The sequence below is a fragment of the Myotis nattereri genome (assembly GCF_964212035.1).
Source record: "Myotis nattereri genome assembly, chromosome: 15".
NCBI classification, from domain to species: Eukaryota; Metazoa; Chordata; class Mammalia; order Chiroptera; family Vespertilionidae; genus Myotis; species Myotis nattereri.
Window position 1 is genome coordinate 46,915,679 of NC_138090.1, and position 25,632 is coordinate 46,941,310.

General features: G+C 44.6%; 1 protein-coding gene across 1 annotated transcript; it reads left to right on the plus strand.

Moving 5' to 3' along the window:
* Positions 1-9,662: 9,662 nt before the first annotated feature.
* On the plus strand, positions 9,663-13,876 carry LOC308530640 (galectin-10-like; the record flags this gene model as incomplete). The annotated part of the gene is made up of 4 exons (XM_081107341.1): positions 9,663-9,677; positions 11,283-11,359; positions 11,852-12,056; positions 13,763-13,876. The coding sequence occupies 4 exons, from the start codon at positions 9,663-9,665 to the stop codon at positions 13,874-13,876; spliced, it is 411 nt and encodes a 136-aa protein (XP_080963467.1).
* Between the last annotated feature and the right edge of the window lie 11,756 nt (positions 13,877-25,632).

Below are 25,632 nucleotides of genomic sequence, written 5' to 3' on the forward strand. Positions count from 1 at the left end.
TTACATTTCAAAGGGGTGGCTCTCAAGTCCTTGACAGAGATGCTTCTGAGTCGCAAGAAATGCATATTCACAATTACAAACCCTTGCCTCCCCCCCACTCTTCCCAGAAACAAAAGAAACAATTTATTTGGCATTCAAGTTAGCCTTTCTTTAAAAAAAAAATATTTTTATTGACTTTAGAGAGGAAGGGAGAGAGAGAAAGAAACATCAATGATGAGAGACAATCATTGCTCGGCTGCCTCCTGCATACCCCTTTCTGGGGATCGAGCCTGCAACCTGGGCATGTGTCCTGACCTGGGAATAGAACCATGACCTCCTGGTTCGTAAGTCAATGCTCAACCACTGAGCCATGCTGACTGGGGTCAAGTTAGTCTTAATACAGTTCTATGAAAATAGGAGAAGAGCTCTGGCCAGTTTGGCTCTCAAGTCCATGTTTCTCTCTCTCTCTCTCCCCTCTCACTGCACCCTACCACTCTCTCTAAAAATCAATGGAAAAAATATCCTTGGATGAGCATTAAAAAAAGAAAATAGGAGAAAATGTCAAGCTTTTTTTGTTTGCATGTTATCTAACCCCAGGTAACACAAAGCCTTGCCACAGCAAGCAATCAAGCTTGGCAAATGAATTAATTAAATTAGGACTTTGTTTCTCTAAATAGATATGTGGTGCATTGAATGCAAGCCCCCCGCCCCTCGCCAGGAGAATGGAGGTTTTAGTCAAGAACAAGGAAAAGTCTGTAGGGACACAGTGGTAACTACAGGTAGAAATACATTTGCATATCCCTGGCCAGTGTTTTCAAGTGGTTGGAGCATCGGCCCTTGACCAAAGGGTGGAGGGTTCAATTCCCAGTCAAGGGCATGTACCTGGGTTGCAGGTTTAATCCTCAGACCCAGCAGGAGGCAACAGATTGATGTTTCTCTCTCTCTCTCTCTCTCTCTCTCTCTCTCTCTCTCTCTCTCTCTCTCTCCTCCTTCCATTCTCTCTAAAAATCAATGGAAAAAATATCCAGTGGGAGAGACCCTCCTTGCACCCTCCCCAGCTCACACCATTGCCCTCCCACTTGCTATTGTCACTCACTGGCTCACAGAAGACACCCTTCCCGTGGTGTTATGGGTTCACTCAGCAAGATAGATCACCAACTCAGAATTTAAATTTAAGAGCCTTTATTAAGCTGGCCAGCTGACTACAGTTACGGCACCCTGCCCAAGCAGAGGCTGAACTGCACTGCAGACTACAGGAGTTACAGCGTTTTTATTTGCAAAAACTACAAAGTTACAAAACCTTAGTTTCCGACACAGTACAGCATCATTACAGTGACTATCTTCCTGTCTATGTGTTCTAGGAACAGAGTGTGCTGGGAAGGGGCCATGAGACCATATCTCAAGGCCTGGCCTGACGTCAGTACCTTCCTATCTATGTGTTTTAGGAACAGACAGCACAGCATGACCCGTCTGGCCAAAGCGCCAGATATGCAGCCCAGCACAACACCATTGCCCTCCCACTTGCTGTTGTCACTCACTGGCTCACAGAAGACACCCTTCCCATGGAAGACAGCACCGCCCTGGCCACCATCACCTCTCAGCTGTGCAGCGGGACCCTCCTGCCTGCCTCCGACGCTGCTGCCGGCCGCCACGCCAGCGCGACCGACCCTCCGGCCTGCCTGCAATCTTGTGGGCAGCCCTGGAGATGATGGTGACCACGTGTCTCACCAGTGCACCTGTGTCACTGCTGGAGAGCCCCCTCTCTTTGATATGACCTTCTGGGGGAGACAAGGTGACTATTGACATCAGCCTGGGCTGCCTTCACACAGCCTCTCAGCCTCCCAGCGTCTCACCAGGTCCAACCACCTACCCCTCCTCATTTTGGTTTTCCCTGACTGGCTGCTGGCCCTTCTGTGTCTGCCCTCTGCCCTTCCCCTGCCTTGGCTTCTCAGCTGTCACCCATCACTGCCTCTGACCCTCTGCCTGATGCCCCGGGTTTTCTCTCCATTCCATGGAAGGGGCTCAAGGCCTGAGCCCTCCATGGGCCCTTCTCTCTGGCCTCCTTCTTTCCCTGGGGTCTGCATCTCCTCTCCAGACTCCTTTCTGCTCCCACTCCCTCACTGAACACATGTTCTTAATATCTGAGAGTTCCCCTTTCTCAACTTCAATCCCTTTCCTCTTTTTTCTCACTTTTCACCATCCCTCTCCTCATTTTACTTCTTTCTTCCGATCCTCACCCTCTTCAACTTCCCAAGGCCCCAGTCTCTCTCCTGCCCTGTTTAATCCTTTTCCCCATTGATCCCTCACCCACCTCATGCCCCTCTGTCAGTCCCTCCACTCTCTGTGGTTTCACTGTCTGAGTCCCACCCCGTTCCTTCCCTGGGACCCCTCACCTGATCCCTCTTTCCACTACTGACCTGATCCTCCCCAAACTGTATATATCATTATGCCCTTTACCTCCTAACCCATATTCACCCTGGAATTAGAATCAATCCTGTGGTTCTGGTGTTTATTATCATGTTAGTGTTTAGAAACCTTTGCTTGGTCACACAGCATTAGACCATGCCCACTTCAGCCTGTGTGTGTGAGGACGTAGGGTTCCCGCCGCTACAGCAGATCAGGAGCTCCTCATCCTCAGCACAGCCAGGTGGAGGGGACAGGGACGTACTGGGCTTGGTGGCCCATGGCCTGGCTGGGGCCTGGGTCTGGGAACCCAGGGAGGGTGGTGACTGTAAATTGGGGAAAGTCCTGGCCTTCAGCTTCCACCTCTGACAGAGCCGGTGAGGAACTGTGGTCACTCAGGGCTGAGTGCCCTGAGGATTCAGGGGACATGGGTGCAGGGCCCCCTCAGCAAGTGTCCCTCATCCTGAGAGGTGTTCAGACAGACTCTCCTGTTGGCCTCCATCAAAGCACAACACGATGGAGCTTTCCTTCACCCTGGCCTCCGCTCAGAGTTCTGTGGCCCGTTGTTCCCGGTTGGCTTCAGAGTCAACCCAGCAGAACTAGGGATCCTCTACAGGGCGGGGCTCCCATCTCTGGCTGGGTGCCCGGGCCCTGTGTGGGCACGTGCCTGTCGTTTAGCAGGAAGCCAGAGGTGAGACGCTGGGGTGAATGAATTACAGGCGCAGGTGTAGGGAGGCCCCAGGTGGGGAGAGGCTCCCTGTGTCTCCGGGATGCTCCTCCCAGATGAAGTCCTGCTCACAGCTCAGTGCTGCGTATGGCAGAATCGAGGCCAAATGGGCCCCTGGTCCAGGAACTCCACATCCTTTCAGGACAAAGTGCTGCTGCGGGTGGTTGGCCTGCGGTGGGCGGGGACTTGTCCGCAACCACAGGGTGAATGGGCTTGGGTGTGTAAGTGGGCACTTTCCCACCTGAATGACCTTGTTATGATCTGAGAGTTGGTGAGGAAGGCACCCTCATATGTTGTGCGCATGTGCAGGTCGTGCAACTGGCTGCAGGTGGCGCTCAAGCTTCCTCTCCAGGGAAGCCCCAAGTTCCAGTGACTCATGCACCTGGAGAAGATTCTGGAACCCTGAGGGCCTCTGTCCGAGGTCCTAGAAGTCCTGTTCCTGCCCAAGTCCCAACCCTCCATCCAAGCTTGGTGGTTCCAGACCATAAGGACTCTGGGGCGTCTTTTCCTCCCAGCCCTTGGGATCCGCCTTGGAAACCAATGTCCTCCCTCAACCCGGTCCCTCCTTAGGAAGCTGGGCTTCTGTGACCCCAGGCGCCTCCCCGTGCGCTGTTGTTCGGAGAGTCCAGGACAACGGGAAGGGCTTCCACGTCCGCTGGGGTGAAAGTGGACAGTGGAAACGTCCTAAAAGAGGCGACATGAAAGTGTGTGGCAGGGCCGCGGTATGTCGCGGTGGGCACGGATTGGCTGGTGCAGTGGGCGGGCATGGCGCAGGGCCTTGGCTCAGGCGGGTTTGAGTAGCATTCAGGGCTCATCGGACTGGGGTTTTAGTATTTGCTTGTCAAATCAGATTATATGGACACTCCTAAGAGTAGACAGAAAATACTTGCAAGGTGAGACTTCAATGATGGCCCACCACGTTTCAGTGGGGGAAACATTGCGTTTGGCTTCCAATTATTTGCTTCATGTGTGTACTTTTACACACTGGAGTGTTTTTCAGTGAAAATGTGTTAAAGATATTTTCAAATTTTCTCGCAAAATATTTGGTAAACGCTTTTCCCCGTGGAAATGTAAAGTCACCTACGGGATGGAAACTCGGCGAGCAGAGTAATGTACTCTGTGGAGGGTTTAATCCAGCTGTCATTTGATTTTCATTCTGTGCATCCATGATGGGAAACACAGATATTTGGAGTGAGGATCTGTTTATTTGTCTTCTTATTCTTAATCCTAGGTAATTCACGTAAAAAAGGTTTCATTGTTAATCATTGATGTATCCTTTCTTTTTTTATTACAAAAAAATGTTTTAATTGATTTCAGTGAGTGGCAGTGAGAGGGAGAGAAAGCTAGAAACATCATAGGTGAGAGAGAAACATTGATCAGCTGCCTCGTGGAAAACCCCAACCTGGGCATGTGACGGAATTGAACCGGTGACCTCTTGGTTCATGGGTGGACACTCAACCACGGAGACAAACCGGCCAGGGCCTGTGTACATTTCTGAGACCAAATACCTACATTCTTGCCTTACAGTGTTTGACATTTTAAAATACACCGTCAAGTCAAGAGACCAATTTTCTAATGGGCAGTGTCAGCCTGACAAAGCCGCAATAACCTGGGGGTAGGGAGGTGTGAAACCCCGTCCCTCATCAGCTCCCAGCATCCACCATGGCTCCCTCAAGACGGTTCCCACTGGGATTTAAACCCAGGCCTGCCTCTCTGGGCTCACATCCTGTCAGAGGACAGCAGCTTTGTCTGAGCCACAGCTGCAAGCGAATTTCGCGGAGAGAGGACAGAGCACTAGGGAAGTCCACGTCTGTCTGCTTTGTTAACTTCCACGTTTTTTTGGAGGACACACTCCCACACAACACACACACACACACGCATGCACACCCCTCCCTCCAATGCTGTGTAGTCTGAAGAGGGGGCAGAGAGTCTCGGGAGCGGCACGTTTGTCAACCACTTTGCACCTGAGGGGACTGGGTCATGTCTGGCTCAACCCCTGAATGGTACCCAAGCCCTGAGTTATATTTCAGCAATTTTGGAAGTTGACAATGTGAAGACTTTGCACACTTGTATCAGATTTACTCTAAGTATTTGGTCTTCCAGGCTCCTCATTATCAAATTGGATCCGGTTCACCTCCACTTTCTTCCTAGGTATGGCTGCTGATGTCAATAAACAGAGAGCATGTGCTCTGTCAGGGCCCTGTTTTGGTCACAGAGTGCATAGCTTCCAACAAGGCAAACATGGTTTAGTCTAGGGCAGGGGACAGACATTAAAGGGATAAGTATTGAACTCTTTTATAAAGTGCATGAAAGGGACCAAAAGGGAGTTGGTAACAAAGAGATTTCACATTATCTCAGGAGTGAGTGAGCAAGTTCCCCAAAGAAATTCTTTTTGGGATGACACCTGAAAGATGAGGCCATAATCAATAGTTCGTGGCATAAATGATGTGTGTGTGTGTGTGTGTGTGTTCCAAATGTACTTTTGAGAAGGAAAAAGGGAGGCTTTAGTGGTAGTTGTGGGGCATGTCTGATGATGCCAATGAATTTAAATAATTTAGTAAGTACCCAATCACCTCTTACAATTCAGCACCCACACTTGGTTGTCAGAAGTTCCTGCTCCAGGCTGCTTTGAACACGCTGATTGTAAGCAGGCATGAGCCTTTGTGCAGGCCTTATTGATGGGATGTGAAATGTGCATCAGTTGGTAATTCCTGATACAAAGTGTTTCAGATTCCTCTTCACATGCAACCCAAATCCAGACCCAGTTACAAACCACACCTGCACTTTGATAGGTTCTTCCCTGAGCCGTGGGTCACGTGGTGAATTGTTTTACTCCAGATCGGTGCCTCTCTTGCCCCTCTAGACTCCTAACCCTCAGAACACTACCTCACCCGCCCCAATCCCAGCTGGAAGGGGACTTGAGCGAGCAATAAAGAGTTTTCCTTCTTATTTCCAGATTTAAGGCTAAATGTTTTTAGTATTTAGAGACTGATTTTTCAACATTGTTAATGAATTCTTCTTACTACATAAGTGAAAAGTATAAGATTCTCATGTTCACATGTGCTTTTGGTCATATGGACCAAATCTGATTAAAACCTTCATAGGTTCCTGAATTTACTATGTACCTGGACTTCATTTTTCCAGGAGAGAAATTAGGCTTCAGAGGAAGAATTTGTGTGATCACTGGTGGGTGATTGCAGGTCAAAGGGCTCAGAAACTTGGGTCCTACCATATCATGGCCCAACAGAGAGTCTGATGCAAGGAACATGCTGGAAAATAGCAAGTTGAACAAGTACTATAGGCCAGTTCCTGTGGCTGTGCTGGATCTGAAAACAATCCAACCTCAAGGGGAGAACTTGCTTCCACAGGCTTTCCAGTCCTGAGTGGACACTTTTGTCACTGGATGGTGACCAGGCCTGGAGTGGATAAACCTCAGGCCCACTGGTAATGTATGGGTTCTTGACTGCATGCAGGAAGGATTTCACAACACAAGGTGATTGTGAGACTGTTTATTAAAGTTGTGGATAGTGAAGCAAAGGGAGGGCTTAGGATAGATGAAGCAACAGGAGAGCCAAGGCAGGGGCTGCTTGAGTTCACTAGAAACATTACCAGGAATACGTGGACCTAGGCGGGGCTGTATGGGTTCACTAGAAACGTTATAAGAAAGAAGTGGGCCAAGGTGGGGCTGATTGGGGTCACTAGAAAAGTTACCAGGAAGAAGTGGACCTAGAAAGAACTGCTTGGGTCACTAGAAATGTTATCAGGAAGACATGGACCTAGGTGGGGCTGCTTGGTTCACTAGAAACTTTATCAGGAAGACGTGGACCTAGGCGGGGCTGCTTGGTTCACTAGAAACGTTATCAGGAAGACGGGGGCCAAGGTTGGGTTGCAGTTACTCACTGTAAAATCAGAGAAAGATGGGGCTGGAGACAGCTGTAGGGGGGGTCCGTTATACTTTAGGTGATACACACTCTGGGGGAAGGAGAGAGGAAAGGGTAAGGCATGAGCGTACTCCCAGCAAGGAGAGGGCTCATGCTGGGTCCTTTGTTTTGAGGGTTTTTAAAGGCTGGGAGTTTAGGGGAGGTCTTAAGGGAGATCGCAATAGAATATTCTTGAGTTTTCCATGTGTATCCTTTCAGAGTCATGGTCTCCACTTGAATGGTTGGCACCAGTCATCACAGCTGGTCCTTACGTGGTCCTCTGGGTTTTGCTGCTTTTCTGAGCCTGGAGCTCAAATACAATAGAGGCCTAGATATTATCTCTAGGGAGGTGACCTTCTGTAACTGGCTGTAAATTGCTTGGCTAGTTTGTTCAGCTGTCTGTCTCAGTTTCCCCATTCCACTTGCCAAAGAATTTTCCTAGCTTCTTACTATTGTGCCTCATTCTGACAAATGTTTCTTCCCCCAACTTAGATCAACAATACATCCCAACAAATAAAGATAATTTTTCATCAAAAGTCTCTCCATTACTAATGACTTAGACCTACCTGCCATGAGGATTTTCTCAAGTAATAGAAGAAAATATTCCTACCTGGACTGCTTCTCCTGTGGGACTTTCCTGCCTCTGACAATGTTGGGGGGTGGAAAGGGCCTGGCCCAGGAGTCAGGAGTCTGTTCAGTAATGAATTTGTCTATGACTTGGCTGTGCCTCATTGCAGAACTCACTGTCTTTCTTTAATAGAAGAGTAATTTTCCTTCTTTCCTTCCTTTTTCCCTATCTCCTTTCCTTCCCTTCTTTTTCCTTAATTATTTATTATGGGAAAATTCCATTTCAAACATAACCAAATGTAGAGACAATAGTACCATCTTGTTCATCCTTGCCTCTACTCACCTCACCTCTGACTTCTTCTTCTTCTTTTTGTAATCCTCACACAAGGATATGTGTGTGTGTTTTTTTAGAGAAGGGGGGGATGGATATGGAGAGAGAGAGAGAGAGAGAGAGAGAGAGAGAGAGAGAGAGATTGCTTCCTGTATGTGCCCCGACTGGAGATCAAGCCCAAAATCCAGGTATGTACTCAGACTGGGAATCAAACCAAATCTGAAACTTTTTTTTCCAGTGTACAGGACAATGCTTTGATCAAGTGAACCACTGGGCTAGAGCACCCCTAGTTTTTTTTGAAGCAAATTCCTAAACATCAGTAAATTCATCTGTAATTATTTCAGAATTACATAACTTATCTATTGCTGTTGTCTAGTTGCTAGAAACAGTAATGTATCTGTGAGATCATGATTTTGTGGGTTGACAATTTGGGCTGGGATCAGCTGGATGGTTCTTATGTAGGTTTTGTCTCACCTCTCATGAGGGTGTAGTAAGCTGGTGACTTCTTTAGGGTTGGACAGTCCCTGATGGCCTCACTCACATGTCTGACAGTTGATTAAGGACCCTTAGTTCTCCACCTGGCCTCTCCAGCAAGTTTGCTTGAGCTTGCTCCCATGGTGGCAGTATTCCATGAGTTCTCTGTGGCAAGAAGCAATCTTTTAATTAAAAAAAATTTTTTTAACTTTACTTTTACTGTTGACACAGATGTCCCCATTTGCTCCCCCGCCCCTTGCCCACCTGAACCCAACCCCTGACCCCCCTTTCCTCTCACCATCACCACACTGTTGTCTGTGTCTATGGGTTATGCATCTATGTTCTTTGGCTAATCCCTTCACCTCCTTTCATCTACTCCTTTCGGTAAGTGTGAGTCTGTTCCATGTATCCATGCCTCTGTTTCTATTTTGTTCATCAGTTTATTTTGTTCATTATGTTCCACTTGGAAATCTTAATGTTGAAAACCTTTCTGGTTTAACTTGTGTTTTATTTAACTTTTTTAATGACTCTAAAATGTGTCATTAATTGGGTGTGCTATAATTTATTGAATAGGTCATCATGATTAAATCATACTTATTCAAGTGTTATTACTACAAATAATTTTTCATCTTAAATGTCCAATCTTGTTTGATGTATGTTGGAAGTTTGCCAAGAGGGTGAAACACAAAGGCTAAAACACTGTTGGCATTAACAGAACCAAGGGACCTACTGTGGAAAGGAAATGACACAAATGACACAAAGACTTTCTTTCTATCTCCAGGTCTGTTGAGGATCAATTTCTATGATCTCCTAGGACCTCTGGAAGGGAGTCCTCACCTCCAGGTCCACCAATTCTTTGCCGTTGTTCAAGTCAGAAAAATAGATACATTTTGGGTGGGTTCTGCTCTGAGGGATAAATACTTGGTGAGAGGCACATAGGCTGGATTATAGACCCACTCACCTATCATTCCATCACCCTTACTCATGCATTTTTCCTGCAAATCCTTCCCCACCCACAATTTCCTCACTGAAGTTTCTATTGTATCAAAACACATCCTTTTCAATGACAAGTTGTGATTGATTCTATTTATGATACCCCACACCTTCTCACCTGCTGGGAATCTTTCCAGAAAAGACTTAGAAACTGAAAGGAAGCCAGAGGGCGGGGCTTCCAGAAATCATTTATAACCTGCCACTTGCAGAGATCACACACACACAACCAGACACAATTTGGAAGAGCTTCCCGGCAGAAGGCACAACAATGGCAGCGATACCGGTGAGTTGAACAGGCACAGCCTTCAATGATCCCAGGTCCCATAAGGGAAGGAGGAAAGAGTCTGAGATTCTCCGAGACGAAAATATTGGGAATGTTTCACTGGGGGTTGTGAATGTGTGGAAGAGAGAGATGGGCCTGTGTATCTACTGTCAGCATTTGGTGGTATCTGACTGAGGGTGAAACCTATTGAGACACTGTGACTTTGTGTGGGAAGTGAACAGCTGACTGGGATGAGGGAGTGTGAGCATGGGTGCAAGGGGTGAGATTACACATTTGTCTTCATGCCTCTGAGTATGTGTGTATGAGTGCAGCTGAGGCAGTGGTTGAACAGCTGTGCATATCATCATGAGTAGTAGTGCTGGGAGGTATGTGTGAGACGGTGAGTCCCATGTCTTTGTGTATCTGTGTGTGTATGATGAACTATGACATGTGTTGAACTATGAACATGTGTGCAGCTGTGTCTGCCTGTATGGGTTCTCCCGTACATGGTAGTGACTGTTTAAGTAGTTGGGGTTCTTTCCATGTGTGTCACTGTGGCTCTCCTCGAGGTCTTGGGGGGGGGTGGGTTTCCCAGGACTCCTCCCTGAGCATTAATGAGAGCAGAATGAGACAGTCCTCAGATGCCTCTTCTCAAGAAGGCTGGGGGAAGGTGAACTCAGACAGTGGGGCACAGGATCTCCTGTCTAGGTCAGCACTCACAGTGACCCCTGCTCCTGCCTCAGGTCTCCTCCCCCAGCCTGTCCTTCCTTTGTCCTAACAGAAAAAAAAGGTTAAGCAGATCCTGGCTATCTGGGGAAGGTGGTTGGGAGAACTGGTTTCAGAGAATGGATCACCTGAAGACGGAAGGAACAAAACCAGCCTCAGTCCAGACAAAGCTTACCGTCGATATCAGGGAACAACCTGTAGATTCTAATTCCTTCCCTGTCCCCCGCCCTGTGTGCAGGTACTGACTGTGCTCACCCACTTGTACACATTCCTGAAAGGACACCATTGCCCGTGAAAAATTCTGATGCATATACATGCCTCACACAGGACTCTCCTTTTCCATTATTTCCCTCGTCCTTTAAACAACTATCTTATATAGCAGCGGATTTTTAAATTTTATACTTTTACATTCTAAAGTCTTATCTTCACAGTTTCAGATAAAAACTGGTGGGAGGGTAGTATCCCAGAAAGGCCCCCCCCCTTCTGCTAAGTCACCCCTGTATATACCCTGTACCGGCCAGGGACCATGCTAAAGGTTTTACATCAACATATCAGCACAGCTTTTTCTGAGAACATCCTATGAAACAGGAATTTCATCATCCTTCTTGTCCTGAGAAAACGGAGGCAGGGAGCATTCAAGTAATGGAACTCAGTTCTCATTGGTGGTAAGAGGCAGAATCAGCATTAGAATCCAGGCCACCTGGCTTTTGAACTCTTGCTGTGAACTACAATCCTCTCATTTCTTAAAAGACTCAGAGACCTGTCTGTTGTGAGGGGGAAGAAGAGGGTCCTCAGGGCATGTCCTTTGATGTATAACCTGCTTTGCCCCTGGGAACTGTTATAGGATGGGCGACCTCACCTGGCCTTGCCCCTCTCAACCACTCTCACCTCCCATGGCAGGTCCCATATACAAAATCTGTATCCTTGCCTGTTGGTTCTTTCGTGAAAATCAAAGGGTCACCTGCCATGTGTTTCAGGTGAGTATCTATAGCCCATCGGGAGGAGAAGTAAGGTTATTAGAGCTTTGGGGGTCACTTCATGCATGACTGAGGTTGAAGTTTGTAATGAGCATAATGGTAGCACAATGCAGATGCACGTTTGGAGACCCATGTGGTCCCAGGCATTAAACCTACAGGTGCATGACTGTGGGCAAGTGGTGAAGTCTGGGGCTGGGGTCACTCAGGCATTGGAACTGGGATTTATTACTAAGGGACACAGTATTTCCAGGGAATGAAAAGTAGCCCCGGGCCAGTGACTGCTGCTCAGTGTGAGTCCTGGCCTAAGAGATGAGGCATCTCCCCAGCCTGGGCCGGACAAGCTAAAGCAGCCCCACAGGGACACGCACTGCAGTCTCACCCAGGAAGGCCTTCCCTCCCCCAGGAGGAGTTGGGAGGGGGCGGATGTGTGTGTTGAATGTGGGCCCCCATGAGGAAGGGTCCTGCTCAACAGGCTGTGTGCTTCGCCTTCAGCAAGAACCCACAACTGCTGGTGGATTTCTACACTGAAGGGAACTCAGACATCGCCTTCCATTTCCGCGTGTACTTTGGCGACAGTGTGGTGATGAACAGCCGTCAGTGTGGGAACTGGGGTGAAGAAGTGAAATCCACTGATATGCCCTTTAAGGATGGTCAACCCTTTGAACTGGGCATCTTGGTGCTGTCAACGGAGTATCAGGTGAGTGTGCCCAGGAGCATCCAATACATCGGCTCCCAGGGCCCTCACAGGAGCACACAGCTCTCCCTGGCCTGGCCCCCAGAGTCACTTGTGGTTCATTTCCTGCCCCTCTCATCACAGAGCACCCTCTGCTTGTACTGCCATGCTCAGGTCCTTCTCCAAATCTAAGCAGGTCAAGATCAGACCACATGCCTTATTCTCCAGGGTGGAGAAGTTCCTGTCTTCACTCACAGCCTCATTTCTACCTATGCTGTCATTCCTTCAGTTTTCATGTAGGAGATTGTTAAAATGTGCATATAAATAATTATAATCAGTCTAAAATTAAGTCTTTCCTCCATCCCCAAACCCAGTCCCTCTCTCCAGAGCAAAACTTATTAATTCCTTTATGCTCCTTCCAGAAATACTATGTGATTGTTCCAGCCTATCTATCATCTATCTATCATTTATCTCTGCTTTTATTTTTTAACAAATGATGTTACAAGTTTCTCTAGAAATCACACATTGATGACTAGATTTTATTTCTTCTCTAAGAATTATATTAGAGAACCTAACATCATTCAACTTTGATGCCCCCACATTTAATGTTTGCATGATATTCCAATAGAAGCATTTTCAGAATAATTAACTTGACCCTTACTCATGCACATTTAGGTGGTTTCCACATTTTGCTCTCATGAATGAAGCTTCATTCTATATCACCTTTTTTGTCATTATCAACGTCCCTATTCTTATAAGGGAGGATAATTTCAGAGGAATTGAATAACTGGTTCAAAAAGTGTGTGCATTTTAAATTTGAAAAGATAACACCTAAAAAGTCCACTTTTTATCCGTAGCCACACCCATAAAGTGTATGGTTTAAACCTTCTATCATTGGAGAAGCAAAAAGATTTAATGTCCTATGATTGAAGTGAGGTATTGTTTCATTTGCTTATAAGCTGAATAAAAATATCCTCATTTTAATCCTATGTACTATTCCTCCTCTTAAGGAACATTCACGTTGTGATTCAGTGGTTAGAGCATTGACCTGCACACTGGAGGGTCTCATTTTGGGTTCTCCATCAAGGGCATGTATCTGGGTTTCAGGTTCAATACCCCAGCCCATCGGGGCATATGAGGAGGCAACCAATTCAGTCTCACCTCTCTCTCTCTCTCTCTCTCTCTCTCTCTCTCTCTCTCTCTCTCTTACTCTCTCTCTCTCTCCACCTCTCACCTTCTCTCTCTCCTCTTCCCTCTTCCTTCCACCCTCACTCTATAAAAAATAGGGAAAAAAGAGTCTTGTTCTTTACCTTTACCACCCCAAATTTAAGCTACTGGGTCATCAGGAGTAAATGGCAGTAAAGTTTAGCACCTAAAACAAATGTGCTCAATAAACACTTAATGACCAATTAGCCTATGATACTCTGTGTGAGAACCAGATTCACGATTCAGGAAACAGTTCCCGGCCAGAGGGAAGCTCAGGCAAACATAGACAGTGCAACATAGAGTGCTAACACCTCAGTGGAAGAATGAGAGAATCACAGAAATTAGGGTGAGTAACTGTCTGAAATCTTCACAAAAGGTCGGCTATAAAAAGAAAAATGTCTGTTGGGTTTTAGAGTGTGACTAGGAGTTTCTGGTGGATGGTGTGTGCATAGGGTAGAAAAGGAAAGGAAGATGGCAAGTTTGTTTGGTGGCATGCTATTGTTCTGACACATACTCTCTTCCAGGTAACAGTGAATGGTCACCAATGTTACACTTTTCCCCACCGACTTGACCCAGCATCTGTGAGGATGATCCACGTGGGGAGAGATGTCTCCCTGACCTCGGTGGTTATCGCTTAGAGAAGGATGTGACCAGACTCCCCGTTTTCATGGAGATCCCTCCACCTAAGTGACCCTGTGGTTCCCAGAGCTCCCTGACAACATGGGTTCTCACCCTTCCCCCACACTTGGTCATTAAAACTCCTGAAAACACAACAAGGTTTGCTTCTTGCTTTAGTGTGGCTATTTACAATTTATTTTAAATATAAATAAAGTATTAGAATGAAAAAAAAAAAAACTCTCGTGATTTCTGTTTTAATACTATCCTTGATACCCAAGTCTGCAAAGCTTTCCTCCCTGTGGTGTTGTCCGTGGTGCTAATGTGAGGTTAGCATCCTGTTCCCGAGTGAGCATCCTGTTCCCGAGTGAAGGACAGGGCAGACAGAATAAGAGGACTTTAATAAAATCTTATATTTCCTCAGGAAAACATAGCTCTATTGAGTATCTATTAGATCCTATAAAGAACTTCAATCTTAGGCCACAGAATTAAGAGCTCCTGGTTTTGGTCCCACAAGTTCTCTTTTAAATGACCTACTATTTTAAAAAATATATTTGTATTGATTTCACAGAGGAAGGGAGAGGGAGAGAGAGATAAAAACATCAATGAAGAAAGAGAATCATTGATTGGCTGCCTTCTGAACGCCCATACTGGGGATTGAGCCCACAATCCAGGTATGTGCCCTGACCTGGAATGAAACCATGACCTCCTGGTTCACAGGTTGACTCTCAACCACTGAACCACACTGGCTGGGCAAATGACCTATTTTTTAAACTTAATTTTTATTATTGACATTATTACATTACCCTGCCTTTGCCCACCTCCACGCAGCCCCAGCCCCCTTCCTTCTGGCCATCATCACACTATTGTTGTTCTTTGACAAATCCCTTCACCTTCTTTCATCCAGTTTCCACCACACCCCTCCCCTTTGGCATATGTCAGTCTGTTCCCCGTATCCTTACTTCTGGTTCTATTTTGATCATCAATTTATTTTGTTAATTAGATTCTACCTGTAAGTGAGAGCATATAGTATTTGTCTTCCTGTGACTGGTGTATTTTGATCAGCATAATAATGTCCAGGTCTATCCATGCTGTCATCACAGGTAATAGTTCCATCTTTTTTACAGCTGCATAGTATCCATTGTGAAATGTGCCACAAATTTTATATCCACTCATCTACTGATAGGTACTTGGGCTGTTTCTAGATCTTGCCTATTGTACATAAAGCTGCTATGAACATAGGGGTGCATATACTCTTTCCAATTGACATTTCAGGTTTCTTAGACTATATTTCCAGAAGTGGGATTGCTGGGTCAAAAGGCAGCAGAACAGAATAGAGACCTCAGAAATTAACCCACACCTTATGGTCAATTAATATTTGACAAAGGAGACAAGAGTAGGAGTAAAGATGGTCTTTCCAATAAATGGTGTTGGGAAAATTGGGCAGGCACATGCAAAAGAATAAAACTAGTCCACCAACGTACACCATACACAGAGTAAACTCAAAATGAATAAAAGACCGACATGCAAGTAATGAAACCATAAAAGTCCTAGAACAAAACAATAGGCAGTAGAACCTCAGACATCTCTCATAGCAATATTTTTGCCAATATATCTCCTAGTACGAGGGAAACAGGAAAAAAAGTAAACAAATGGGACTACATCAAACTAAAAGGCTTCTGAACATCATCAACAAAAGGAAAAGTGAACCCACACTATAAGCGAACACATTTGCCAGTGATACATCTGATAAAGGGTTAACTTCCAAAAAATATAAAGATGAACGACCCAATTTTAAAAATGGGCAAAGGCCCAGCTGGTGTTGTTCAGTGGTTGAGCTGTGACCCATGAACCAGGAGGTCACGGTTCGATTCCTGGTCAGAGCACATGCCTGAGTTAGGGGTTCCTGGTCAGAACATATGCCTGTGTTGGGGGTTCAATCCTCAATAGGGGGCACGTAGGGGGCAGCTGATCAATCATTCTCTCTCATTATTGATGTTTATTTCTCTTTTCCTTTCTCTTTCTCTCTCTGAAATATATAAAAACTATTTTGAAAGAATGGGCAAAGAACCTGAATAGACACTTCCCCAAAGAGAACATCTACATGATCAATAGATATATGAAAAAATGCTCAACAGTACTAATCATCAGAGAAATGCAAATTAAAACTACAATGAGATATCACCTCACACCTGCCAGAATGGCAACCACCAATAAATCAACACACAAGTGCTGGTGAGGATGTGAAGCAAAGGGAACCCTTGTGCAATGTTGGTGGGAATTGCAGACTGGTGCACCCACTGTGGAAAACGGTATGGAGTTTCCTTAATAAAATGGAATTCCCTTTTGACTCGGCAATCTTATATTTATTTATTTATTTATTTATTTATTTATTTATTTATTTATTTATTTATTTATTCATTTTTTAAATATATTTTATTGATTTTCCACAGAGAGGAAGGGAGAGAGACAGAGAGTCAGAAACATCGATGAGAGAGAAACATCGATCAGCTGCCTCCTGCACATCCCCCACTGGGGACGTGCCCGCAACCCAGGTACATGCCCTTGACCGGAATCGAACCTGGGACCCTTCAGTCCGCAGGCCGACGCTCTATCCACTGAGCCAAACCGGTTTCGGCATTATATTTATTTTTTTAAATAAATGAGTTGCAGATCAAAATCCTATTGATAGATGAAGCATACATTTACTTTAGATTTTCTGAATTGCTTCAGATTTTTCTAACAGGTATTCTTCTGCAGCAGAGGTTAAGCCTGGAGAAGTACTCAATTTTCTGTTTATTTCATATACAGTTCATGCAACACTTATTCAAATATTTTACTCAATCCCCCCCCCCCAAAAAAAGCCAAGATGCTGGTAATAGTTGCTCAGACTGCAAAAATATTATTTTCATTTTTATTAGACTGCAATTGTGAAACAGACCTACACAATGGTCACATAAACCATATATTAAGATGAACTCCAAAACACCAATTCCAAAAAGTATATGCACCCCTCTGTTCACAGCAACATTATTTACAATAGCCAAGATCTGGAAATATTCCAAGTCCCCATCAGTAGATGAGTGAATAAAAAAGCTGTAGTACATTTACAAAATGGAATACTACGTGCCCATAAAAAGAAGGAACTCTTACCTTTTGCATAGATGGACTTGAAGATTATTGTGTAAGGAGAATAAGCCAGTCAGAAAAAGATCATATGATCTCACTTATAGGTGGAATCTAATGAACAAAATAAACTGATGATCAAAATAGAACCAGAGGCAGGGATACATGGAACAGTCTGACTGTTGTCAGAGGGGTGGTGGGCAGGGGAGACTGGATGAAAGAAGGTAAGGGATTAGCCAAAGAACATATATGCATAACCTACAGACAGAAGGACAAAGGACCTGAGCGGATACTTACTTCTGTGTAACAGTGTGGTGATGGCCAGAGGGCAGGGGGAGCAGGGGAGGTGGCAAAGCTGGGTGGAAAGGGGACATCTGTAATAGTGCCGACAATACAAATAAAATTAGACACAACATTAGTATAGGGGTAATTCAATAACAGTTAGCAATTATTCTGAATATTAAAATACTAATACTTTTTATTAATAAAGGGTCAGTGTAACAGTTAAGCAGAAATTGCAACATGTTTTAAGAAAAAAGAAGAGAAAGCCACAGCATGTTTATGGCACTACAGCAACATTTTACATTTCGGGTCCACAAGGTAAGTTAAGTAAATAGCTGTCAAATTCCAAAGAGGCAGGATCCCTATCACAAGGCTTTGAGAGCTCAGATAAGGGATTTGAACTTTGAGGATATTTGTGGGCAGGAAAGCAACAAGGTCACCTGCTGGCATCAGAAACTGTTTAATAAATAGAACAATTCCTGAAAACCAGGTGTCTACCACCCCTGAAGATTGTCCCCTTCCCAGGGTCCCTGCTGTGATAGCTTCACATGGAGAGAAAACCTGGATTGGGAATCATGGATGTGAATTTTGTGGGGCCTCCCACAGAGAAGCGACTTCGAGTAGATGTGAGGAGGGAGAGCAGGAGCAACTGAGTGACTGAGGGTGCCTCAGTCCTAACCTACATATCGAAACAGGGACATTGCTTAATGCTCATAGCAACATTATTCATAATAACCCCAAAGAAGCAAGAACCCAAATATCAAAAACAGGTGTCCCTCTGCCCTAGCTGGTTTGGCTCAGTGGCTAGGCATCGGCCTGAGCGCTGAAGGGTCTTGGGTTTGATTCTGATTTAAGGTACATACCTCGGTTGCAGGATCGATCCCCAGCCCTGGTTGGGGTGTGCAGAAGCCAACCAACCAATGTTCTCTCTCACATCAATGTTTCTCTCTGTGAGTCTCTCCCCCTCCCTTTCACTCTTTCTAAAAATCTGTGGAAGGATATCCTCAGGTGAGGATTAACAACAACAAAAAATACATATCTCTCCCCATTACCTCCTGTGTCCTCACCTTCCCAAGAAAACGACATCCTGAAATTATCATTCATTATTTTTACTTACAGTTTTTCTACCTATGTCTGCAAATACAATTATCAAGGAAACTATAAAACACATATAATTTAATAGGAGACCTGAATCTATGGATACATACACCATATTAATAGAGGAGAATCATTTTTTTTTAGAATTCCAGTTCTCCCCTAATAAGCCAAGAAATCATCAGTTTTTAAGCAAAATCCCCGTGGGATTTTTATAGAAATTTTCACACCGATTCAGTCTCACAAGATGTTAATAAACCATATGTTAATGTGTCTAACATAATTATAATAAGACATTTTGCATTGGAGTACATAAACAAATAAATTAATATAGAAGAACAAAAGTCCCAGAAAAAGACCAAAGCATAGAGGTGGCATTACAAGTGAGCCGGGATGCCAGATCCCCTGGAAGTTACAAGCCTTCTGGGCTGCAACTTGGGGTCTTACAGCAGGGGGATAAGCAGAGATGTCGCCAGAGACTTGGAGTCAAGAGGGAGGATAAGGAGGAGGAAAAGGAAGGGAGGGAGGCATGGAGAAGAATGTGATGAAACATAAAAGAAGGTGAAAAGGAGAGAGGATGAGGAGGGGTAAAGACAGGGAGGTGGCCGAAGAGTAATGCCCCTTCGCTCTATCCTGACTTTTCTCTGATGTCCTTCAGTTTTCAATATTTTACCTTTGGCTGTAATGAAGTAAACTTTTTGCTGGGATTATGGGTATAATGATACAGACTAGGACTGAAAAAAATCCATGAACATGGTATATTCTTCCACTTGGGTATAATCTTCCTCTATCTAAAAAAAAAAAAAAAGTGCAGGAATCTTAAATTTAGGTGAATACGTGTTCACCTCCAGCTCAGTGACTGGGGATATTGAGGTGAACAAGGCAGATTGTCACCTGTCTTGTGGAGCTCACAGTCACTGTTATGATCCCAGAAAGGTTTTCAAAACAAACCTTTCAGGTGTAGAAAAATATTAGAAAGTCAATATATAACCATTTTCATATCATCCTTTAAGCATTTCTATTTTATTGCATTTTCATTTACTTATTTTTCTTTTTTCTTTATTTTATTTTATTGTTGACAGTATTACAAAGGTCCCCTAATTCTGCCTACCTCCTAATCCCCCCTCCTCCCAGCCCCTGCCCCACCCCAAGCCTTCACCACACTATTGTCTATGTCCATCAGATGTGCTTTTATGCATAAAAGTTCTTTGGTTAATCTCTTCCCGTCTGCCCCCCCCCCCCCTTCCCTCTGAGATCTGTCAGTTTGTTGCATGCTTCAGTGTCTCTGGACCTATTTTGTTCATCAATTTATTAAAGTTGTTTAGATTCCACATATAAGTGAGATCGTGAGATATTGGTCTTTCTCTGACTGGCTTGTTTCATTCAGCATAATACTCTCCAGGTCCATCCATGCTGCCTCAAAGGGTAAGAAATCCTTTTTTACTGCTGCATCATATTCCATTATGTAAATGTACACAGCTTTTTTGTCCATGCATCTACTGATGGGCACTTGGGTTGTTTCCAGATCATAGCTATTGTGAAGTGTACTGCTGTGAACAAAGGGGTGCATATATTCTTTCTGATGAGTGTTTCTGATTTCTTGGGACCTATTCCTAGAAGTGGGATCACTGGGTCCATTTTTAATTTTTTGAGGAAGCTCAATACTGTTTTCCACAGAGGCTGCACCAGTCTGCATTCCCACCAGCTGTGTATCAGGGTTCCTTTTTCTCCGCATCCTCGCCAACACTTGTCATTATTTGAATTGTTGATGACAGACATTCTGACAGGTGTGAGGTGGTACCTCATTGTTATTTTGGTTTGCATGTCTAGATGAGTAGTGACTTTAAACATGTTTTCATATGCCTTTTGGCCTTCTGTATTTCCACTTTGGAGAGCTGTCTATTAAGCTCCATTGCCCATTTTTTATTAGATTGTTTATCTTCCTTTTGTTAAGTTTTATGAGTTCCCTATAAATTTTGGAAATTAAACTCTTATTGGATGTATTATTGGGAAATATGTTCTCCCATGCAGTGGGCTCTCTTGTTATTTTGTTGATGGTTTCTTTTGCTGTGCCAAAGCTTTTTATTTTGGTCCCATTTGTTTATATTTTCCTTAGTTTCTTTTGCCCTAGGAGATGTATCTTTAAACATTTTGCTACAAGAGATGTCTGGGATTTTGCTGCCTACGGTTTCTTCTAGGATTTCTATGTTTTACAACTTACATTTAAGTCTTTTACCTATTTTGAGTTTACTTTGTTTATGGTATAAGTTGGTGGTCTAATTTCATTTTTTTTTGCATGTATCTGTCCAATTTTCCCAACACCATTTATTGAAGAAACTCTCTTGACTCCATTGTATGGTCCTGCCTCCTTTGTCAAAAATTAATTGAGCATCATGGCGTGGGTCGATTTCTGGGTTCTCTGTTTGTTCCAATGGTCTATATGCCTGTTCCTGTGCCAGTACCAGGATGTTTTGAGTACAGTGGGTTTGTGGTATAACTTGATACCTGCTATTGTGATCCCTCCAACTTTGTTCTTCTTTCTCAAGATTGCTGCAGCTATTCGGGGTCTTTTTGATGCCATATAAATTTTTGGAATATTTGTTCTAGGTCAGTGAAATATGCTGTTGGTATTTTAAGAGGGATTGCATTGAATCTATAGATTGCTTTGGGTAGTATAACCATTTTAGTGATGTTGATTCTACCAATCCATGAACATGGTATATTCTTCCACTTGGGTATAATCTTCCTCTATCTCTTTTTACAACGTCCTGTAGTTTTTGGAGTACAGGTCTTTTACTTCCTTGGTTAAGTTTATTCCTAAGTATCTTAATTTTTTGTTGCAATGGTAAATGGTATTGTTTGTTTAGTTTTTTCTCCTGAGAGTTCATTATTGGTATATAAAAATGCCATAGATTACTGGGTGTTAAATTCTATCCTGCTACATTGCCCAATTCATTTATTAAATCTAGTCGTGTTTTGATGGAGTCTTTAGGGTTTTCTATGTACAATATCATATCATCTATGAATAATGACAGTTTTACTTAATCCTTTTCACTTTGGATGCCTTTTATTTCTTCTTCTTGTCTGATCGCTCTGGCTAACACTTCTAGTAATATGTTGAACGGAGTGGTGACAGTGGACATCCCTCTCTTGTTCCTGTTCTTAAGGCAAATAGTTCCAGTTTTTGCCAGTCGAGCATAATGTTCGCTTTAGGTTTGTCATATAGGGCTTTTGTTATGTTGAGGTATGATTCCTTTATTCCCACTTTGCTGAGAGTTTTTATCAAAAAAGGGTGTTGGATATTGTCAAATGCTTTTTCTGCATCAATTGATATGGTCTTGTGGTTTTTATCTTTTAGTTTGTTTATATGAGGTATCACATATTTTGATTTGTGGATATTTTATCAACCTTGCATCCCCAGAATAAATCCCACTTGGTCATAATGTATGATCTTTCTAATGTATTGCTGGGTCTAATTTGTTAGAATTTTGTTTAGGATTTTAGCATATGTGTTCATCAGGTATATTGGCCTCTAGGGTCTCTTTCTTTGCAGTGTCTTTATCTGACTTTAGGATTAGGGTAATGCTGGCCTCATATAAAGAGCTTGGAAGTATTCCTTCCTCTTGAATTTTTTGGAATAGTTTGAAGAGGATAGGTGTTAGTTCTTCTTTTAATGTTTGGTAAAACTCCCCTGTGAAGCCATCTGCATGAGGGCTTTTGTTTGCTGGGAGTTTTTTTATTATTATTATTATTATTGCTTCAATTTCATCAGTAGTTATTGGTCTATTCAGGTTTTCTGATTCTTCCTGATTGTGTTTTGAGAGATCGTATTTTTTCTATGAATATGTTTATTTGGTCAAGATTGTTAAGTTTATTGGAATAGAGTTGTTGATAGTATTTTGTGTGTGTGTGATCCCTGGTGACAGTTGTTACTTCACCTCTTTCATTTTTTATTTTGTTTATTTGGGTCCTCTCTCTTTGTTCCTTGGTGAGTCTGGCAAGAGGTTCATCAATTTTGTCTATCTTTTCCAAGAACCAGCTCTTGGCTTTATTGATCTTTTTGTTTTTGTTTTTGTTTTGGTCTCTATGTCATTTATTTCCACTCTAATCTTTATTATTTCCTTCCTTCTACTTACTCTGGTTTTTTTCTTTTGTTCTCTTTCTAATTGTTAAAGTTGTAGGGTTAGATAACTTACTATAAGGTTTTCTGTTTTTTTTGAGGTAAGCCTAAAGTGCTATGACTTTGAGATTAGAGATTATATTCCAGCTGGGTAAATTATGCTGTGTATGAATTTCATTTCACAGCAATAAAGGAAAGATTGTAAAACTTTTTTTTAAAAGGAGGATGATGGATTGAAGAGGATTAAGGACAGAAAGTATAAGCCAGTGGTTCTCAAAGTCTAGTCCCTGATCCCTGGGGGCCACTGACATCCTTTCATGATGTCCACAAGATCCAAACTACTGTCATAACAATAGTGAGAAGTTATGTTCCTCACTCTTTCCCCCAGTGTGAAGGGAAGTGTTCCAGAGGCCAGGTGATATGTGATGATGCCACTGCTCTATATTAACATAGAATGGATTTATTGTTGCTATTTTTAAACAAATATATAAATACTTAAAAAATTACTCGGTTTGAATTTGTTTAAGGTAAATATGACTAGCTATCCTGTGGTGAACCGGTGCTGACCCCTACTGGACGCAAAGAGCACTGCCCTGGGCATCGTCACTCCTCAACTCTGCAGCGGAACCTTTCTGCCTGTCTGAGACCCTGCTGCCCGGCCCCACCCACCATGCCAGCAAGACCCTCCAACCTATCTGCGATCTTGTGGGCAGCCCTGGAGACGACGGTGACCACGGGTCTCTCCAGTGCACCTGTGTCAGTGCTGGAGAGTCCCCTCACTTTTATATGACCTTCGGGGGGAAACAAGGTGACTATCGACATCAGCCTGGGCTGCCTTCACACAGCCTCTCAGCCTCCCAGCGTCTCACCAGGTCCAACCACCTACCTCTCCTCATTTGGTTTTCCCTGACTGGCTGCTGGCCCTTCTGTGTCCGCCTTCCACCTTCCAATCCCCCATTTATCACTTATCCACTCTGTGCCCCTCTGTCAGTCCCTCCACTCTCCAAGTTTACACTGCCTGAGTCCCACCCCGTTCCTTCCTTTGGACCCCTTACCTTATCCTTCTTTCCATAACTGACCCTGATCCTCCCCAAACTGTATATATCATTATGCCCTTTACCTTCTAGTCCATATTCACCCTGGAATTAGAATCAATCCTGTGCTTCTGGTGTTTATTATCATGTTAGTGTTTAGAAACCTTTGCTGAGTCACACAGCATTAAACCATGCTCACTTCAGCCTTTTTGTGTGAGCACGTGGGGCCCCAGCCGGTACAGCCAGATCAGGAGCTCCTCCTCCTCAGTACAGGCAGATGGAGCCGACAGGGACGTTCCCGGCTTGGTGGCCCATGGCCTGGCTGGGGTCTGGGTCTGGGAACCCAGGGAGGGTGGTGACTGTAAATTGGAGAAAGTCCTGGCCTTCAGCTTCCACCTCTGACAGAGCCGGTGAGGAACTGTGGTCACACAGGACTGAGTGCCATGAGAATTCCGGGAACATGGGTGCAGGGCCCCCTCAGCAAGCGGCCCTCATCCTGAGAGCTGTTCAGACAGACTCTCCTGTTGGCCTCCATCAAAGCACAACACGATGGAGCTTTCCTTCACCCTGGCCTCCACTCAGAGTTCTGTGGCTCTTTGTTCCCGGTTGGCTTCAGAGTCAACCCAGCAGAACTAGGGATTCTCTACAGGGCGGGGCTCCCATCTCTGCCTGGATGCCCTGGCCCTGTGTGCGCACGTGCAGGTAGTTTTGCAGGAAGCCAGAGGTGAGACGCTTGGGTGAATGAATTACAGGTGCAGGTGTAGGAAGGCCCCAGGTGGGGAGAGGCTCCCTGTGTCTCCGGGATGCTCCTCCCAGAGGAAGTCCTGCTCACAGCTCAGTACTGTGTCTGAGGGAACGGAGGCAAAATGGGCCCCTGGTGGATGGACTCCACATCCTTTCAGGACAAAGTGCTGCTGCAGGTGGTTGGCCCTCAGTGGGCGGGGACTTGCCCGCAACCACAGGGTGAATGAATGAGGGTGTGGAAGTGGGCACTTTCCCACCTGAATGGCCTTGTTCTGATCTGGCAGTGGGTGGGGAGGGCATCCTCCCCTGTTGTGCGCATGCGCGGGTCACAGAACCTGGTAGCAGGTGACCCTCAGGCTTCCTCTCCAAAAAAGCCCCAATCTCCAGTGACTCCTCCACCTGCAGAAGATTCTGGGACCCCCAGGCCTCTGTCCAGGGCCCTGGGCTTTATTTTCCTGCACAAAGAACAACCCTCTATCCAAGCTGAGCGGTTCCAGACCCTCCAGGCTCTGGGGAGTGTTTTCCTCCCAGCCCTTGGGGTAAGCGGTGGACACCAATGTCCTCCCTCAACCCGGCCCCTCCTTAGGAAGCTGGGCTTCTGTGACCCCGGGCCCCTCCCCGTGCGCTGTAGTTCCGAGCGTCCAGGACCTCGGGACGGGCTTCCACGTCCGCTGGGGTGAAAGTGGACAGTGGAAACGACCTCAAAGAGGCGACATGAATGTAGGTGGGAGGGCTGTGGTGGGTCGGGGCGCTCACGGATTGGCTGGTGCAGCGGGCGGGCATGGCACAGGGCCTTGGGTCAGGTGGGTTTGAGTAGCATTCAGGACTCATCAGACTGGGGTTTGGGTTTTGCCTTTTAAATTAGATTATATGGACACTTCTAAGAGGAGACGCCGAAAATACTTGCAAGTAGAGACTTCAATGATGGCCCACCACGTTTCAGTGGGGGAAACATTGCGTTTGGCTTCCAATTATTTGCTTCATGTGGGTACTTTCACACACTAGAATGTTTTTCAGTGAAAATGTTTTAAAGATGTTTTCAAATTTTCTCGCAAAATATTTGGCAAATGCGTCTAACCATAGAAATGTAAAGTCACCTACTGAATGGAAACTCGGTGAGCAGAGTAATTTATTCTGTGTAGAGGGTTTTCTCCAGCTGTTATTTGATTTTCCTTTTGTGCATCCATGATGGGAAACACAAATATTTGGTGTAAGGATCTGTTTATTTTTCTTCTTCTTAGTCATAGGTAATTAGTGTAAATTAAGTTTAATTTTTAATCTTTGAATGTATCCATTCTTTTTTTTTTTTTTTTTACAGAGGCAGTGAGAGGGAGAGAAAGCTAGAAACATCAAAGGTGAGAGAATCATTGATCAGCTG